Source organism: Gopherus flavomarginatus, chromosome 5 (assembly GCF_025201925.1).
Source record: "Gopherus flavomarginatus isolate rGopFla2 chromosome 5, rGopFla2.mat.asm, whole genome shotgun sequence".
Taxonomy (NCBI): Eukaryota; Metazoa; Chordata; order Testudines; family Testudinidae; genus Gopherus; species Gopherus flavomarginatus.
Genome location: NC_066621.1, coordinates 20,258,370 through 20,276,329, shown reverse-complemented (window position 1 = coordinate 20,276,329; position 17,960 = coordinate 20,258,370). Strand labels below are relative to the sequence as shown.

The 17,960-nt window shown below is 45.6% G+C and overlaps 1 protein-coding gene and 1 long non-coding RNA gene across 3 annotated transcripts in view; one reads left to right on the top strand and one right to left on the bottom strand.

Moving 5' to 3' along the window:
• Positions 1 to 3,160, top strand: part of LOC127052716 (uncharacterized) — a 21,433-nt gene extending 18,273 nt beyond the window's left edge. For both annotated transcript variants that reach the window (XR_007774874.1, XR_007774873.1), the window contains one exon: positions 3,076 to 3,160. This is a non-coding gene — a long non-coding RNA (uncharacterized LOC127052716). The remainder of the gene's footprint in view (positions 1 to 3,075) is intronic.
• Positions 2,856 to 17,960, bottom strand: MAPK13 (mitogen-activated protein kinase 13). Its single transcript, XM_050956609.1, has 12 exons — positions 17,657 to 17,960; positions 13,411 to 13,540; positions 11,665 to 11,723; positions 10,289 to 10,397; positions 8,981 to 9,010; positions 8,457 to 8,504; positions 7,421 to 7,535; positions 6,938 to 7,009; positions 6,320 to 6,399; positions 5,639 to 5,717; positions 3,592 to 3,768; positions 2,856 to 3,192 (listed from the first exon to the last, which is right to left on the bottom strand). The coding sequence occupies exons 1-12, from the start codon at positions 17,773 to 17,775 to the stop codon at positions 3,113 to 3,115; spliced, it is 1,098 nt and encodes a 365-aa protein (XP_050812566.1). The 5' UTR covers positions 17,776 to 17,960; the 3' UTR covers positions 2,856 to 3,112.

Genomic DNA, 17,960 nt, shown 5'->3' with positions numbered 1-17,960 from the left:
TCCACTGCTTCCCTTGGGAGTCCATTCCGCAGTCTTGACACATCTGGCTGTTAGGAAGTGTTTCCTGATATAGTATGTGGCTTAAATTTTCCTTAGCATCACAGGCTGAGCTGGCCCCTTAAGAGGATTGAGGCTCACCCTCACCTGTGCCAGGTGGACAGCATAAGAATACAAGGGTCATGTGACAAGGGCATGTGTCTATGAGCTAGTCCTGCTGGGACAGAAGGTTGGCCTGTAGTCAGGCAGGGGAGACACTCCAGGGATGGAGTGAATGGGGATAAACAGCCCCATTGTTTAGGATTCCAGGGCTGGGATCCCACAGTATTGAGTGAATGTGGGTTTCCTCTGTGCTGCCAGCTTGTGAGGCAATACGGTAACCTCATCAACAAGAGGAAGAACAGACTGATTGGAGCCCATGAGGGCTAGAAGCTGAGCTGAAGAGCAGGGCTAAAGATTGTCATGGAGAAAAACAGGCACTGAGAGGAAGGGTGGGCCCAGGAAGTCTAAGCCAGAAGATTTGGTTTTGTTTGTTTCTTTTGGCGGGGGTAGGGGAGAGCTTTGATTAACTCTATGAAAGGATGGACTCCTGTGACTTAGCTGGAGAATAAAGTTGCCTCAGTGACTCACTGCAATGGAAGCTGGTGGTCTCCCACCTGAGAGAGCAAACTGAAGCAATGGAAGGGCCCAAAGCCAGATCAGGTGAATCCCTGCTACACTTAGCTTAATTTAGCTACTCCTGTTTATATCACCGCTGTACCCCCCCCAAATAATTTAATTTCTTTCTTGATATTCTATATGGCGAATAGTACTGCACTAGTAAACTTTTAATGTTGATTTTCAATAAGCCTTGGTATACTGAGGAAGTTCCAGAAGAGAGCTAATCTCATGCCAATTTTTAAGAAGGGTAAACGGATTGACCTGGGTAATTATAGACCTGTCAGCCTGACAGCAAACCCAGGCAAGAATGGAGCTGCTGATATGGGCCTCAATTAATAAAATTAAAGGATGGCAATGTCATTAATGGAAATCAATTTGGGTTTATGAGAAATAGATCCTGTCAGACTAACTTGGTATTTTTATTTTTTTTTAAATGAGGTTACAAGTTTGCTTTAGCTTCAACGTCCAGACGTTGGATCATGTTAGACCTTTCTCTGCTAGACTGAAGAGCCCATTATTAAATATTTGATCCCCATGTAGGTTCTTACAGACTGTGATCAAGTCACCCCTTAACCTTCTGTTTGTTAAGATAAACAGATTGAGCTCTTTGAGTCTCACACTACAAGGTATGTTTACTAATCCTTTAACTATTTTTGTGGTTCTTCTCTGAACCCTCTTCAGTTTATCTACATCCTCCTTAAATTATGGGCACCAGAGCTGGACATACTCCTACTGGAGAGTCCTCTGTTTATGCATCCCAGGATTTCATTAGCTCCTTAGGCTGTAGCATCACATGATGACCTGATGTTCAACTGATTGTCCACCATGACCCCAAATCTTTTTCAGAGTCACCACTTCCGAGGATAGAGCTCCCCATCCCTTAAGAATGGCCTACGTCCTTTGGTTTTAGATGTATACATTTACATTTAGCCTTATTAAAATGCACATTGTTTGCTTGCATCCAGTTTACAAAGCAACTCAGATCACCCTGAATCAGTGACCTGTCCTCGTCATTATTTACCACTCCCCCAATTTGTGGGTTATCTGCAAATTTGATCAATTATGGTTTTATGTGATCTTCCAGGTCATAGATAAAAAATGTTAAACAACATAGGGCCAAGAACCAATCCCTGCACTTTTGATGCTACACTGAAAAGCCTGGCTTAGCTACAAAGATACCTCCAGGCTGCCAACTACATGAATTTAAAAAAAACCAACAACATATTTTGAATTTCTTTCTAACTCTGTGTAAAAAGCTTCAAATATATAACAATTCAATAAATGCATTGTGTGTCAGTTTTTGCCTCTATACCTATTACATTACTTTAAAGAACAAAACATGCATTTACATCTGTTACAGAACCATTAATGAGAGACAAAACAGTTCTTTGTACTTATGCAGTACTCTTCATTTGAAGATGATCTCACAGCACTTCTGAATATTAGGCCACTTGGACTTTTGTGCCTAAATGTAAACACCCAAGTTCGAACAATTTGGCTAAGATGTCTGAAGTTGGAACCCGAAGAACAAAGGGACCCAAAAGTAGAGGCCATTTTTGGAAACTCAATCTTAAGAATCTTGCCAACTTTCACATAATGAGTTTGTGGTAGAGCCCATCAGTTCTGACTTCCTGTCCCTCTCTCTAACTAGTAAACCTGCTGGTTGGCTTCTCAAATAAACTTTGTTTTCCTGCCTGAGTCACTGTGATGCCACCTGCAAGAATCTTAACTGCTTTGCTAGAAGAACTGATAAAGAAGCAAATAGCACATCGAAGGAACAGTGAGAAGGAGCCACTGAAACACCCAAACCATAGGCACCTACTCCATGGGTGCTCTGGGGCTGGAGCACCCATGGAGAAAAAAATGGTGGGTGCCCCTACCAGAACCGCCCCCAGCACCTCCTGCCTGCCAGCGGGCCCCACTGATCAGTGCCTGTTCCCCCTCTCTCCCAGTACCTCCCACGGATTAGCTGTTTCACAGCATCAGGAGGCACTGGAGGGGACAGGGGAGGAATGAGGGCACAGCATACTCAAGGGAGGGCGGGGCCTTGAAGGAAGGGGTGGAGTGGGGGTGGGGCCTGGGCGGAGCCCACCCTGGCAGATTAGAAACTCGGCGTCTGTGACCTGAACTCTTGAAAACCAAGTTAAGAGCCAATTAAAAACTGGTGCAAATGAGTAAGAATACAAAGAAACACCAGGTAAAATTCTACCGCTTGGGGTTTTAATGAGAAATACATTCATCTTTGGCACTGAAAGATGTTTCTGGTGCAGTTTCCTCCCACAAGACAAAGCCCAACACTCTTGTGTATTCAACATCCTTGGGTTCCACACATGCACAGAAGTTCCACACACCCATGTTGATAAATATCTGGCCCTGGGGTGGTCCAAATCCTGATAGACGTCCTCTTTTGTGACCCAGCAGGGGGAGTGAGCCCCAACCTTGGCCACCCCAGCCACTACAATGACATACCACTCCGCCTCTTGGAGTCCTTCCGGGCAATCGGACTGAAGGACTGAATCTCATTGTATGTATGCCCTTGAAAATGAACAACATGATAATGAGTATCAATAGCGTATTTAAAATAATACCGTCACATGATTCTAGAGGGCGTTAAAGAGGGCGTGAACATGAGGGCACATAAGAGCTGGGGGCAGATTTCAGATGTAGGGGTACATCACAAGGAGGCTGAAAGGATAAAATATAGCTGGGTGTTGGAAAGATATAGGCAAAAGGTATCTTCAATGAGTGCTTAGAGGCTAGGGGAAGAGGATGGGCATGAGACTACAGCAGCAGCATGTGTGTAGGGGGCCACATACAGGCGTGGGGAGTGGGGGGAGATCAGGCATACTCAGCAGGTACGTACAGGACAGTGGGAGGGGCTAGGAAGTTCCACACAAAGTACTGACAGAAATGCATAAAAGTTCAACATCTTACTTCTCCACTCATCTATGGAAAGCTTCTCATGCTCCAAGGAATCGTCGTAGGACTGCTGGGCCTCCGTCTCCTCCTCAATGTCTCGGAATTGGTCAAAATATGGATGGGCCAAAGCTTCTGTGGCTGTGAGACGCTTTTCCACATCCAGTTGCAGCATCTTGTCGAGCAGGTCCACCGCTGCAGAAGGATGGGAATACTTGGCTACATGTGAAGCAATTATATTTAGGATGTCCTGCATATAAAGTCTGCGAGGACCTTGGGGCTCATGCTCCTAGCATCCAAGAATATAATGGGTTTCTAATGGGCAGAAGTTCCCATCAGTACAGAGGCAGTAAAATCAACAGGTGAAACATCAGCTAGTTTATATCCCAAACTTAAATTTTGTTTGAAGGCATGGAAAGGGGGAAGGAATACAAATCACAAAGAGAAGAAATGTTTCACGGTTTAATGTTTTTTTTCTGTCATTTAAGCTTTCCCCTGCAGCACTGCGAACCCAAACATAACCTTGTGTGAGTTATTGAAAATTAGGGAGGGAAAAGTAAAACAGAGCTATCTAGCTTCATTGCTGAAACCAAGCGAGCTTCAAGGACATCAATAGTGAGAGGTGACTTCAAGTTTAAAATTCTTTCAGTTCTGATCTGTGTTGTGGAGGGGCCAAAGTATTTTACAAGGCAAATATAAGCAACCCAAGTAATCTATAAAGTAATCTATACTAGGCTTGGTAAACAGGAAGGCAGGAAATGCCAAAGGCAGGCTGATATCCTTCTTGGGTTTACTGCTTTAATGTTTCAGAGTTTGATGGAGCTCTGCTTACCCACATCTATGACCTATGAGGGGAAACAGTTCATTGTAGGCGGCTTACTTTTTACCATGAACAAGTAAACAAATTTCAGTTACCAACTTTGTATCAAAAATGTCCCGATATCTGATACGCAGTTGGGAAGTGATTCATATACTTTTCCTGGTAAAAGGTGGCTGAAGCAGTGTATGCAACTTTCTGTGCCCCTTGCCAGAGATCACGCTGCCTTGGGTCTGGGAAAAGAACAAACGAAAGAGGGGTAACATGGATACCGCCTGGTTTGCTCTAGGCAACTTGATCCTGGAGCTCAGTTGTGGCCAAAGTACATTCCACTGGCCAACTGGGGCTCAGAGAGTTCTACAGTGTGATCAGCTACTGGCCTTGTTCCACAGGAAGGTGTGGGAAGCTGCATTTTCCAGGTTCCATTACGCAATGGTCTCTCTTCGGACAAGAAGCCATGCTGCTTGGCTTACAAGGGAGCATCGCATGCTGTGAGCTGTACATGAATTATGATTGCAGGTGTGGTCTGCTCCATTTTAAGCAAATTAGGTGTGACCCTCAAGCTCCTGACTTAAGGCAAATGTGGCCTTCAGTTCAGTAAATCAAATGATCCCAGCCGTGATCTAATGATCTCTGGATTCTGGGAAACCAAAGTGAACTGGGTTTGTTTAGGATTGTCTTCCCTTCGCAGGCGTGTCTCCATCCTGTCCTCACAAGTGTGTGTAAGACCAGAAGTTTCCTTCTAAATTTGTTCATAGAACTAGGTTCCTTTAACTGCAGAAAAAAGTGAGCTTGGAAGAGGCACCACAGAAGTCTCCAGATGGACTAACATTCTGCACTTAAATCAGTCCCATTCTCCTGGCCACCACAGCACCATGGAGCTGAGAGATATTTATAACTAAGGCTGGGTTTGCAGTCATGAAAAAAAATTCACAAGTTTGGGAAAAGTGCCAAAAGTCCTGGGTCTTGTTATTTTAAGGGCAGGGGAAGGGAGAGAGCAAAGAACAGCAGAAAACTGCTATTTTAATGTCAATAATAATTGTTTTGCCATTTAATTTTACGTATCGTCAGCCCCCGTGGAAAGGGCTGATCAGCAAGAGAAACATCATTAGCCCCTGTAGGGGACACAGGCAGCAAGAAGTCATGAGGTCTAAGAGAAAGGAAAAGTCCTGGAGTCCACGAACTTTGTGACAATCTGCCTTATAATGGACTGGAAGTGGCGTGGGAGAAATACTGAAGATGACTTACCTAGAGGATTGGCTTTGGGGAAAAGCCGGGATAAATCCATTTTGGGAACCTTGGGAAGGGACTGGATATACTTCTTAGCCTGAAAGAGAGAGAGGAATGCACAGCATACAGACATGCTGAAGTCAGAAAAGGGGACAGTAGAAAAGTCCATCGGGTCCGTGCCTAGATGAGCAGGAAAGCAGTAAATTATCCAAGACTCCACACTTATGTGGGCCTCTTTCATGTGAGGAACTGATTCATTTTTTTTTATTTTTTTTTTTTTGTACAAATAAGGGAGCCCTGCGACACCCCTGGGAGGTACAAAAATATCTCATTCTTCCAGAGGGCTCAACTGGGTTACAGAGAGGTGGAATGATCTGCCTGAGGTCACACACTGAGTCGCCAGCTGCCTCTGGCCCAGAACCAAGGAGTCCTGACTCTCAACTCCTACACTCTCTGTTCACCCCCTTTAAAGGAATATTTTGACTCATTGGTAAATAGGACTTTCTTTTAAAGTCAAATGCTCTGGAGGTGCCACTTGCAGGGATAGATGCCAAGGCCACTGCCTTAGTTTGGATGATTTACATTACTAAAAACCACACGCAGGCACATGTCAAAGACAATGTAAAAATAACTTATTTTCATGTGGTTTCCACAGCAGCGCGTTCAGAAGTACAGCCCTAGACACAGTGTTTTCCTTACCGCTTTGTCCTCCAGTTTCTGCACAAACTCCTCTCCTGGGAGTCCGGTTACTTTCAAGATCTGGGTCAGCTGATCTAGATCTGGTAGGCTGAGTTAAAGGTTATTTAGGGCCAAATCTTGGACCTAGCCAACAGCCCAAGTATGCTGGCTGTGTGGCTAGGAAGGTCTGTGAGGATTAAGGAGAATGAATCTTCACTCCAAATGGCTCCGGGACGCCTAGTGCAGAGTCAGAGCTGCAATAGCTCCCAGCTGCTGTGACCTTCCTAGGCAGGCTTTGGTGGCTGGATCTGTGCATCCACAGGGCCTGCTCCCAGCCCCCTTCTGCCGTGGTGTGCAAGCAGCCCTCACAGAGCTGTGTTCTGCAATGGGCTTAGGGCCCTGCATGGGTAACCTCAGTTCCTCCCCACAGCATGGGGACTGGTCAGGGCAGCATGCATGCAAGAGGACACAGGGCAGAATTTACCCAGTGTACCAAGTTGACACCCTCCTCCCCCAGTATCCCCACCCTCACATACCTGTGTAAATGCCCTGTCACAAATACCCAGAGTGTCTGTTTCAGGCACTGCTAGGGGGCTTCTGGGCCACCCCAGAGGAGTTTGACCCAATTTGAAAGGATACAATCTTTTCCTTTAAACAGGGTTTTCCCAGTCAGCATTTCTGCCATGATACAACCAACAGACCAGATGTCCACTGTGCAGGAAGAAAACGAGTGGCGCATGAGAAATGTACAAGGCCGGGAGAGGGAGGAGAAACACAGTTCAGGGGCCTTGTCCTGCTTTGGGGACTACAGTAATGTCTGCTGAGTTATTTAGTCATTGGCATGGTTTTGCTCCCACCTTCAACCCCCTTCTCCCACCAGCTGTAGTTTCTGGGTTACTACAACCTTGGGTTTCAGCTTTTCCAATGGTGACAACTTTGGGTGGAGCTGTCTCCTGATGCTTGATTAGCCGGGAGCCTCATAACTGCTGCTGGAGATAAGGTGCTTTTTGTTCCTCCTTAACTTAACAGCCAATAGAGGGTTGTGTGTGATCCACACTAACCCACCCGAGGGAGTTCCAGTGGTGATCTCCAGAGAGCCCCAGCTGAAGGAATTTAACTCACCAGTCTGATTATAATGCATCCAGTTCAGAATGACTTCTGGTGCTCTGTACCAACGCGTCACAACGTAGCCAGTCATCTCAGCATCTGCGTGTCTCGCCAAACCAAAGTCCAAGATCTACAGATCAACAGAGGAGGGAGATGGTGAGGGAAGGAAAAGAGATCCTACAGGCAAAAGAGAACCTGTTTCCATGGTATGAAGTGGATCCCATCAGAGAGCTATAGCCTCACCGCTATACCAGAGCCACCCCAGCCAATGGTTCTAACAGGTTTGTCTTAATTGCACTGTGAATTACAGCCAGGCTGCAAAACCAGTTGTAGCCTGCAGCCCCGCAGAAGGAATCTGTAGTGTGTGTGACCAATAGAACATATGTTTTAAGAAGGTGGTGATCCTTATTTTTCACAGGACTGTTCTGTGTCCTGTAAGGCAAGCCATTCTCCAACCCCACCTCTCCTACAAAAACGTCCTGTTGCTACCAGTGTTCCTCCGGCAGGAGCTGGAAATGCTTTGGCTTGACCTTTAGCGTAGACAGGGCCAAATCGCTTTTAGCAATTCCTAGCAAAGCAGGCCCTTCCTTCCACCCAGGCTCAAACAAGCCTTTTCTACCAGGAGTTGAAAATGGCTTTGTCTGCAATAGGTCTTCAGCTCTAGCTGATGGGAGCGCAGGGGAACTGTGGCTGCCCTCGGTTATCATCCTTGGGTTATTCTTCTAATATAGATGTGACCCTAGGGCACTGAATTTCTGTAAGGTATTGCTGTGCACGTCAGAGTGCAGTAGGAACTGCACCCAGTGCAGGAGGTTCACTCCAGCCTCAGGCCCTGATTCAGCAAGGTACTGGAGCATGTCCTAATGTCAAGCACCTGAATAGTCCCATTGATTCAACAGACACGGTGTTAAATATCTTGCTGAACATGGGCCTCAGGATGCATTAGGAGCCACACTGGTGTGTTAACAGGATTCACGCACTCAGAGCGGTTCACCAGCTACCCAACACACCGCATGTTTCGCAAGCCATGAAGGGGCACCTTTGTACCTACCTTTAGTTCACAGTCTTCGTTCACAGCCAGATTGCCTGGCTTCAGGTCCTGCAGCAGACGAGAGCAGAGCAATCAGGACACAAAGCAAATTGCAACTCAACAATGTAAATCTCAGTCAAGTCTCCCCTTGGCCTTTGTTGGGTTGTATCATCGCATCCAGAATCCACTCTTGCTACAGCAGTGGAGACAACATGCCTGCTACACAGTTCAGCATCCCAGAGTAGTCACAAGGGTTATTTTCTTTTCGGAAGCATCTTTCATTAATCAGGAGGCATCACAAAATGATCCACACATCCTGTTGCAAAATACTGCATTGCCCACAGAGCAAATCCAGGCCAACACAGGTAGGAAGGGAATGAGGCAGCAAAAGGGAAGAGGGAGAACTAGTTTAGGGAGAACTTAAGGCCCAAGCTCTTAGTGAGACGATGTTCAAGGCTATGGGAGAAGCTGCTAACATTCTGGCTGAGTTGTGCTTCTCTCAGAGAACAGAAATAAAAGCAGAGTAACAGTGCACATGAACTTACCCGGTGAATGATTCCAGCAGAATGAATGTACTGCAATGAAAAGGGAAGCCACAGTGTGATCACCAGCAAGCAAATCTTTCACTGCCCCACAGGAGAAACACGTGTTAGCAACGGAGCCTGACTACTGAGACCAAAGCAACCTGCATTCTTCTTCTGCAAAATCCTCACTCCCAGCTCTGTGGCTCTACAGCACAGGTCACAAATAGGAAGAAGACATTGTTGCTAGAAACCCAGGTGAAACCCATTCCCTACATTACATTCTTTACAACAGCTGGAGTTAGAACACTTCTTGAAGAGGCATAGCTGGTATGCCATGAAAGTTACTTAAATCAACTATAATCTTAGAAGCCTCAAACTTATCACTAAATTGCATGAGTTGTGCTTATTCTACCTATCAAGTCATATAGGAAGGAAACAGAGTCTAGCAGCTAAAGCACAAGATTAGGAGTTGAGATATTGGTTCTAGTCTAACCTCTCCCCAGGCTCACTATGCGATTTTGGGCAAGTCATTTAACCTCTTTGTGCAACGGTTTCCCCCATCTGGGTTTCACAGTGATCTGGGGAAAGAGGTGTTGTGGAGTCTAAGTCCCTAATGTTCATACAGCACTGTGAGAATTGTAGCTGGAGGGCAGTCTAGTGGGAAGTATTATTAATCATTAGTTCCACAGTTCAGTGTTCAGATTGTTATAAGGGGCTGTTTTTTACCATTCCACTTTGTCCTTGTCTGTTTAAAAACGGACATTCTTGGCTCATAGTAACTGAGGAAATTGCGTTCCATCTGTTTTCTCTAAAAGCAGATGGAATGAGGGAACCAGACGCTCCACTTGCTAAAAGCCTCTTGCCACCATCAATAGTTTTGCTAAGGAATCTTGGGCTCTAGTGACTTGAACAGAACAAGCCAACTGCCTCCCTAGCAAGATATTGCATGACCTATGATGGATTGAATTGGTTAAGTCACCTGATGACCAATATGAAAAACCAAAGCCACCTCTGATACCTCTGAAGTATAAGCTTTCAATGAAAGTGGGTCAGGAATTTTTCAATTAGCCTTTTTTGGGGGGTCAGAAAATAACAATTTGTCAAAACAAAATGTTTCTGTGGGATCGTATCAGTTGCAATGAAACTTCTGTCAGCAAAAGTTTCTCAAGATGGGAAACCAGATGATCCTACAGGTTAGTCTGTCCATGATTTAAGGGTCCACTCAGGGATAATACAGAGCAAAGTCTACTCCTATGGCAGACCTGGTGATTCAATGTGTAAATCCCTCAGACACCAGTTCTTGCTTTTGACTATTCCAGATCCACCTACCTTCAATCCTTTCAGCATTTGATAGACCAGGTACTGGATCTTTTCATCACTGAACTCATGTCCCATGATCTTTTGTAAATCTGTCCGCATGTATGGCATCACCAGGTAGCTAAAAGGCAGTAAGATAAGTCCCTGAGTCTAGGAGAAAAACATAGGGAGCCATGCTAGCCTTGTTCTCGCTATGAAGATCAGATCAGTTGCAGGAAGCTTTAGTGTGTCCCTGGGTTACTAAGACCAGGGGCGGCTCTATGTTTTTTGCCGCCCCAAGCACGGCAGTCAAGGAGCCTTCAGTGGCACACCTGCGGGCGGTTTGCTGGTCACATGGATTCGGCAGTGGTTCTGTGGGTGATCTGCTGGTCCCGTGCCTTCAGCATATCGACTGCTGAATTGCTCGCAAAGCCGCAGGACCAGTGGACCTCCTGCAGGCATGCCGCCGAAGGCTGCCTGACTGCTTGCCCTCATGGCGACTGGCATGCTGTCCCAGGTGGCTTGCCGCCCCAGGCACGCGCTTGCTGCGCTGGTGCCTGGAGCTGCCCCTGACTAAGACATCTAGTGAGGCAGTTAAAGTTGCTACCTTCTCTGCAAATTGTTATTTCTACTCTCCTGAATTTAGAAAACTCACTCATTCTCATTGTGCCCATTGCAAGATACCAAATATGAGTATGAGAGAGAGAGCACTGTTCATAGCTTTAAAGTCTTTCATCATCAGCGATAAGCAAATCAGGTGTATGAAACAGTTTATGAATTTTTAAAGAGGATTTTTAAAAACTGCTGTCTCAGGTCCCAGACTGATCCCCACGGTGCCTCAACCCTGGCCGGTCCAGTTTCACCATCCAAGCTGAAGGCAATGCCCAGCCTCCCCCCGCACCAAAAAAAGAAAAACAAATCAACATAAAAGGTGAAAAAAATAGATTTTTAAAATTGTTTCTGTTTTAGTAGTCTAGGATCTGACAAATATTTTGTTATTGTCCCTGTGCCCAGCATGACATATAAATCACTACACTAACATGCATCGTTCTATCTTAGGAATGTCTAATGTGCCCATCACCATTATATCTAGATACCAGTTTCTGGTATTTATATGATATAAATCAATACATCTGATCCATTCTCCCAGAACATGTGGTGTATGAGCTGCTTGCTTATACTTTTCTCAGGGATTTTACCTACTGGAGCTGATCAGTGCTTCTAATCCTCCTAATGTAATTTTATTCAGGTATCTCTGGCTTTAGATTGGCCCCTTTTCAAATCAACTCATGGGATTGCTTGTCAGCATGACACACTTCCTTCTTCAAGTGCAAAATCTGCCATTGTCCTGGACAACGATGGAACCTATAGTGAACGCAAACCCCACAAAAACCCCACAAAAAACTTACAAGTCCTGGAATCCACTGAAGGAGGTGGCTGAGGTGAAGACATCAAGCAACCCAATGACCTGTGGGATAAGTGGGTAAATGTAAGACTGGAAAGTACACACACTGGAAGAGTAGTATTCTCTGTAGAGTCACAGGTCAGTGACACTTTAGGATTCCATGTGAGGGATTTGGACTCTCATCAATGGGCTTTATGGCTATTTCCTCTCTTACAAACAGACCGAACATTTGTCTGTACTGCAAGTCCAACTTCACTTCTGGAGCAATAGCAGGGTGGCAGCGACAAAGAACCCATGGAAATGAGAACTGAACATGGAAACTGAATCCTACTCTAAACTCCAAAAAGGGTGGGGTCCCTCTACATCAGGCTGGGTGTCCATTGGCTATTCCTGAGGGCATTCTGTGCCAAAACAATTAAAAATTCTGTGCTTAAAAAAAATAAATTCTGCTCACAATATTTTAAAATTCTGCAGATTTTATTTGTCAAATAAATGTAGAGGCTCCAGCATGGCATTGGGGAGCACAGGCCACTGGCTGCACAGCAGTGGGAGATCACTTTGCAGTTCTCCCTCCCCCAAAGACAGGGACTCAATGGTGAGGCTGTACCCAACCCTGACACAGTGCAGGGACCAGGCCTGCCCCAGAAACACCCCAGGGCCCGGTCCCTCCATGCCAGGTGCACCAGGTGTGGGCAGGCAGGCTCAGCAAGGCAGGATCCAAGTGTGGAGGGGCTTAGGGTTGGGGGGATCCAGGTGTGGTTTGAGAGGGGTCTATGTGGGGCAATCTGGGTGTGAGCAGCTCAGTGGGGGATACAGGTGAGGGTGCAGGGGGATCTGGATGCACAGGGGCTTGTTGTTGGGTTCTGGGTGCAACGGTAATGGAACTCTGCAGGGGAGTCCAGGTGAAAGTGGTTGGGGCTCAGGGGTGGGGGGTTCAGTGGGGAGGGGGTCTAGATCCTGGGGGAGTGGGGTGGGGACCCAGGTGCAGCTGGTTGGGGCTCATCGGGGTGAGGATCTCGGTGTGGGTGGCTCATAGGGGTGATCCAGTTGCAGGGGGAGTGGGGCTCATCAGAAGGGGTTCTGAGTGCAGGGGAGTGAGGCTTGGCGGAGGGTTTGGGTATAAGAGAGTCTGGATATACAGGGGTTGGGCGGCTGAGGGAACAGCTCCCTGCACATGGACCCCTCCCCCTGCAGTTGAGGAACAATGGGTGCAGGAAACAGGGAGAGGGGGATGTTTGCAGAGCTTCCTGCAGCTCAGGGAGAAATCTGAGGGTGGATCTGACTTAGCCCTGGATGCCGTGCAGGGAAAGACGAAGTCCCATCCTCCCCAGCCCAGCCGGGACTAGCAGCTGGGCCTGGCACAAGGTAGGAGCCATCAGCCAGCTTTTCTCCAGTCCTGCTCCCTACTCCACAGTGATTTACCTCTCTACCAGCTGCCCTGAGCACCCGAAACATACTGCTGGAGAGGGTCGCATGACTGCTTTAGTGGCTTCCCTTTGCTTCCCCATCAGAAAGTAATTTTTCTGCAGGGAAGTAAAGAAATCTGCAGAGGACATAAACTCTGCGCATGCGCAGTGGCGCAGAATTCCCCCAGGCATGATTGGTGGTGAAGCCCACCTTGCAGCAGCTTCAGGAAAAACATGAGGGCTTTTGTCCCTAAAGTCACTATCACTTGATCTTACGGTAACTCAGTGAGAGAAGCTCTGTAGCCCTCCCTCTTGGGTCCGCATGGAGAAAGGTGGCGACTCACATTCTCATGTTGCATGTGCTTCAGCAGCATGAGCTCCCTGTATGATCTCTTGGCAAAGATCTCTGACTGGAAGGGTCGGCACAGCTTCTTGATGGCCACTTTCTCCCCCGTCTTCTTATCTATGGCTGAACTGTGGCAAACAGATAAAATGAGTTCTGAGTAAAGCAATGAGTTTTCATGGACGATGCAATGTTAATCCAACAAGCGGCCTAAGAGAAAGGGATGGATACTGGAATCCGGAGCTGATCAAGGAAAAAGTTCCATTTTCCCTTGATCTTTCCATAATGTACATGAAAGAAATGCAGTTGGTAGACACTAGCATTGTACTTCAATTTTTTCTACTGCATCTCTGGTATAAACATGCTACTACCAATATTTTAACCAGCTGTATCTGCTCTGAAGGAGGTTAAAACACTCATGGTTGGTTACAGTAGCATTGTCCCATTGCTCCAGCCTGTGAAGATGGGCTGGTGCTAGAGAAATGGTGGGTAATGTGAAGACAGATGCTTGGAAGTCAGGGCTAACCCTAATCCTGTACCCACACACTGTGTCCTTCCACTGATTCTTTGACAGCCACTTCTCTTCTGAGCTAACTGGCGCTTGAGAACCCAGCTGATTCTCTCCTATGCCCTTTCCCTGCACCTGTCTGCTCAGGATTTCTGAAATTTGGAGCAGGAGATTGGGGGGGAGGGGTGTTTGTGAGAGGGGAGATATACAGATTCACTTTCTGTGAATCATCCAGGATGCTGTTATTGCTTGGGAGAGAGTCAGCCCTGGGATAACTAACTTTGGGATGTGGTGGATTCTCTCTCATTTGAGGTCTCAGAATCAGAACTTGGATGTCTTTCTAAAATATATGCTTTAGCTCAAACAGAATTGATGGGCTTGATGCAGAAATTACAAGCTGGAATTCTCTGGCTTGTGTTACACAGGAGGTCAGATTAGATGGTCACAATAATCTCTCAGGGCCTTAAAAAAATCTGTGAATTAATTTGATAATGTTTGTAAAGTGTTCTGAACATGGAAGTATTTTGTGCTACACATTTGGTATTAACGGTATATACAGGTGAGGGTTTTTTAAAGACAGTTAATAGTATTTAGCACTTGAAAGTGCTTTTTATGTTAAAAAAATGTATAAATATTACTATATTAATGCTTGCAACAAAGCTATAAGGTAAGGTAGCTATTATCCCCATTCTGTAGATATGAAATTGATACAAAAACAACAACAGTGGGAGTCAGCGTCAAAACCAAGATTTGGAGTTGAGTGAACTCCACTTTGGAGTTCTTGGCTCCGAGCCCCATGCTGCCAAGAGGGCATACGAGAGTCTCCCAGTCATAGCTGCTATTTATTTCTCCATATGAAGCAATTCAGTGACACCTCTTCTCTCAAAGTCCCATGGCAGAGTTGCAGAGAAGGCAGGCCCTCCATATAATCAGCAAAGGGATGGAAAGAAAAGCCATCAGCAGCAGTCGTCCAGAGACTGCTATGATTCTTCAGATTTTCCCCAGTGCTTTTCAGGGTGAAAGCATTTGAAGAGGAACCTCCATAATGAACTGCACCACCACCTCCCTGAGCCAGTCAACCCTGGATGGCTGTGAAAGGTTGCCTGTGTTTTATGGCTGACAGCTTCCAGCTGCTGCCTCTTGAAGGGAGAGAGAAAGGCAGGGCTTTCCAGCCCAAGCCTCCTCGTTGGGTTATGCACTTCCCGCCACTTTGCAATTCCTTCTCTCTCAGCTCATTAAACTGGAGAACTGTAAATCAACATGTCTTTCCTGCTGTGACTGCTAGTGGTGCAGTGTGACCAAACCCATGTGAATATCAGCATTATCACATTGCACACTTCATCCCATATCTACTTCCTGTTCGAAACCAAATAGTCCTTTTTCTCTTCTTATCACCTTTGAAAGGAAAGCATGGCTTCCTACCACCACCCATCCACCCACTAATGGGCTACAGCCCCTTTTCTTGCTCTGGTGACCAGTAGTGGCTCTAGGATTTCCAAGGGTGGTTAGAGGGAACTACTATGCAAAATAACTATTTCTAATCAGCAATAGGTGCATGATAGCTAATGGTTCAGACAAGCAATTTTCCAAGATCCTGGCTGACCTGCAAAGTTACTCAGTAGCATTTTCATTCAGTCTGTCTCAGACCACCTTTGGATGCAGCCGCATCAGAATTACTCAATTACTCAAACCTGATCAAAACTAACTCTCTATACACATGTGAAATCTGCTATAAAAATTATTAAACAAATATTTTATTTTAATGAAGAAATTTAACAGAGGAATTAGTTTTTCAGGGGAATTGGGGGAGCTTTTGTAACTTGCTCTATTTGCTTCTGTTTTAAGTATCTGTAACAGCATATAGAGCTTTAAAGAAACCCAAATATATGGACTATTATAGAAAGATTTCAGAGTAGCAGCCTCTCAGAGTTGGTAAGACAACCCCCACCTTTTCATATTCTCTGTATGTATCTATATCTCCTCACGATATGTTCCATTCTATGCATCCGAAGAAGTGGGCTGTAGCCCGCGGAAGCTTATGCTCAAATAAATTTGTTAGTCTTTAAGGTGCCACGAGTCCTCCTGTTCTTATTGTAGAAAAAAACATCCCAGTGGTTCCCAGCAGAGGACAGCAAATCCTAATTCCACAAGCTTCCACTTGTACTTCAGCCAGGAATCAGCACCAAAGCCAGCAAGCGTTCGTCATCCATGGAGTTCTGGCACTACCCGGTTTAGTCTAATGGGTGTCATTTAGGGCAAACAAGCTGCTGTTTTTTGGGAGTTTCCATGTCAGCTGAGCTAGAGACCGGTTTTTATTTAAAGGGAGCAGTAAAGGATTTCTGTTGTTCGTGTTTTTCTTTTTGCTTTAGGCTTTATAAAGAAAATCTGGAAGGATAATTTCTCCCCCTCCTTTAAATTTTTTTTTTAAAACCTCTACAAATGTCAAGAATATTAAGTCTGGTTTTCCCTGATTTTGCTGGAGAAGCCTATTAGGAGAATGCACATAGCAAGTGAAGGGGCAAAGATATCGAATCGTTAACAAAGATGAAAGTTTTGGAGAAAGAATGTTAGCTATTGAAGTTAAATAGATATGACCCAAATTTCCAGCCATTGGAGTGAAACCCCCTCTTTCTTTCTGTGACTCTCTTTTGCTTCTTGTGCTGTCATAATTCTACTCTTTCTTCAGGGATCTGCTGTCTTTTAAAGTAGACAAAATTTATATGTCTAATATGAAAAACATATACTGTAGAGAAAACAAATCTTTCAGACCCTGTTTATGCATCAAAAAACAGCTAACCAGGGTGTCACTCCAATGGTCCCAGGACTATGAACTAGGTATATTACGTGACCCTGGTAATGACATTCAGGCAGGATATTTCCTGCAGAATACCTAGTACAGGGAATAAATCTCTCTCTTGCCTTTGTGTATTGGTGTATGGACTAGATTCTGATTTCATAAGGACATAAACTGAGAGTAACTCATTAAAGTCAGTGGAGTTACTCTAGATTTACACACATGCACCTGAACAGAATCTGACCCTATACATTCATTTTTCTATTAGCTGCCTTTGCCCAGCTGATTGGATGACTATGCATTGTTTTTCTGTCTGTCTTATCCCTTTCTAGGCTCAGAATTAATCATTAAACTGGCAAGAGGTTCCAGTCTAGACAAGCTGTATTAGTTTAAACCAGGATATTGGTATAGGACCAGCAGCAGAATCCCATCTTCCCTCTAGGGAACAAGAGGGCCCAAAATCTTTTAGGGGGAAGTAATGTCAGCCTTGGAAACAGATTTTTTTTTTCTGCTACTACTAGCTCTGTCTAGTTCTTACCCCTGGGACAGTGCATAGCAGGGGCTGGTTGTCCTGTTCATCAGAGACAGTGAGGAAACCAAGGGACTGAACAAATAAAATCAAACAAGGGCTGAGCCTCTAGTCCCCATCACCTGGAGGGTGATGGATACAGCAGCACCTCTCCCCAAAATGTAGTAGTTTAGGGTTAGGGAGGCCCAACTCTTCAGGCAGTAAACACACACAGCAGAACAGCTGCTCAAGCTGAAAGTGACTTAAGGTATGGCAGGCAGGAAACAAACCTTCATCTAACATGCAAATTTATTTCATAATGGAGGACAGCTAAGAGGCACCTCCCCTGTTTTCTTCCCGTGAGCCATGCTTTAAATACCCCCACCCCGTTCTTCCTGCCAGGACCCTTGAAAGAACAAAGGCCAAGACCTACTCACCAGACAGAGCCATAAGCCCCAGATCCCACTGGATTGATGGAGGTATATCTTCTGGGCAGCTCCCAGACAGTTTTGTTTACTTCCTGCCTGTAAAAACCTTTGCGCCGGGTTAAGCTCATCTTCTTTTGGCTCTGGACTGACTCCTCCAGAGCACAGGTCTAGGGTGAGACTTCTGGGGGAAAGAGGTGAAAAGACTGCCCTTGTTCCTGTCTTCAGCTGAGAAAATAAGTCCTGGATAATTTCTCTCTCTGTCTTCATTAGCTGTGTGCTTGAAGGAACATGTCCCTCCTTCCTCCACCCCCAC

Excerpts from the sequence above, each read along its gene's own strand:
- MAPK13 (XM_050956609.1), bottom strand. The coding sequence starts at position 17,775 with ATGAGCTTAACCCGGCGCAAAGGTTTTTACAGGCAGGAAGTAAACAAA. Across the intron at positions 7,536-8,456 it reads ACGAAGACTGTGAACTAAAG|ATCTTGGACTTTGGTTTGGC; the intron begins GTAGGTACAAAG and ends GTTGATCTGTAG. Across the intron at positions 7,010-7,420 it reads GATGCATTATAATCAGACTG|TGGACATCTGGTCTGTTGGT; the intron begins GTGAGTTAAATT and ends CTTCCTGCACAG.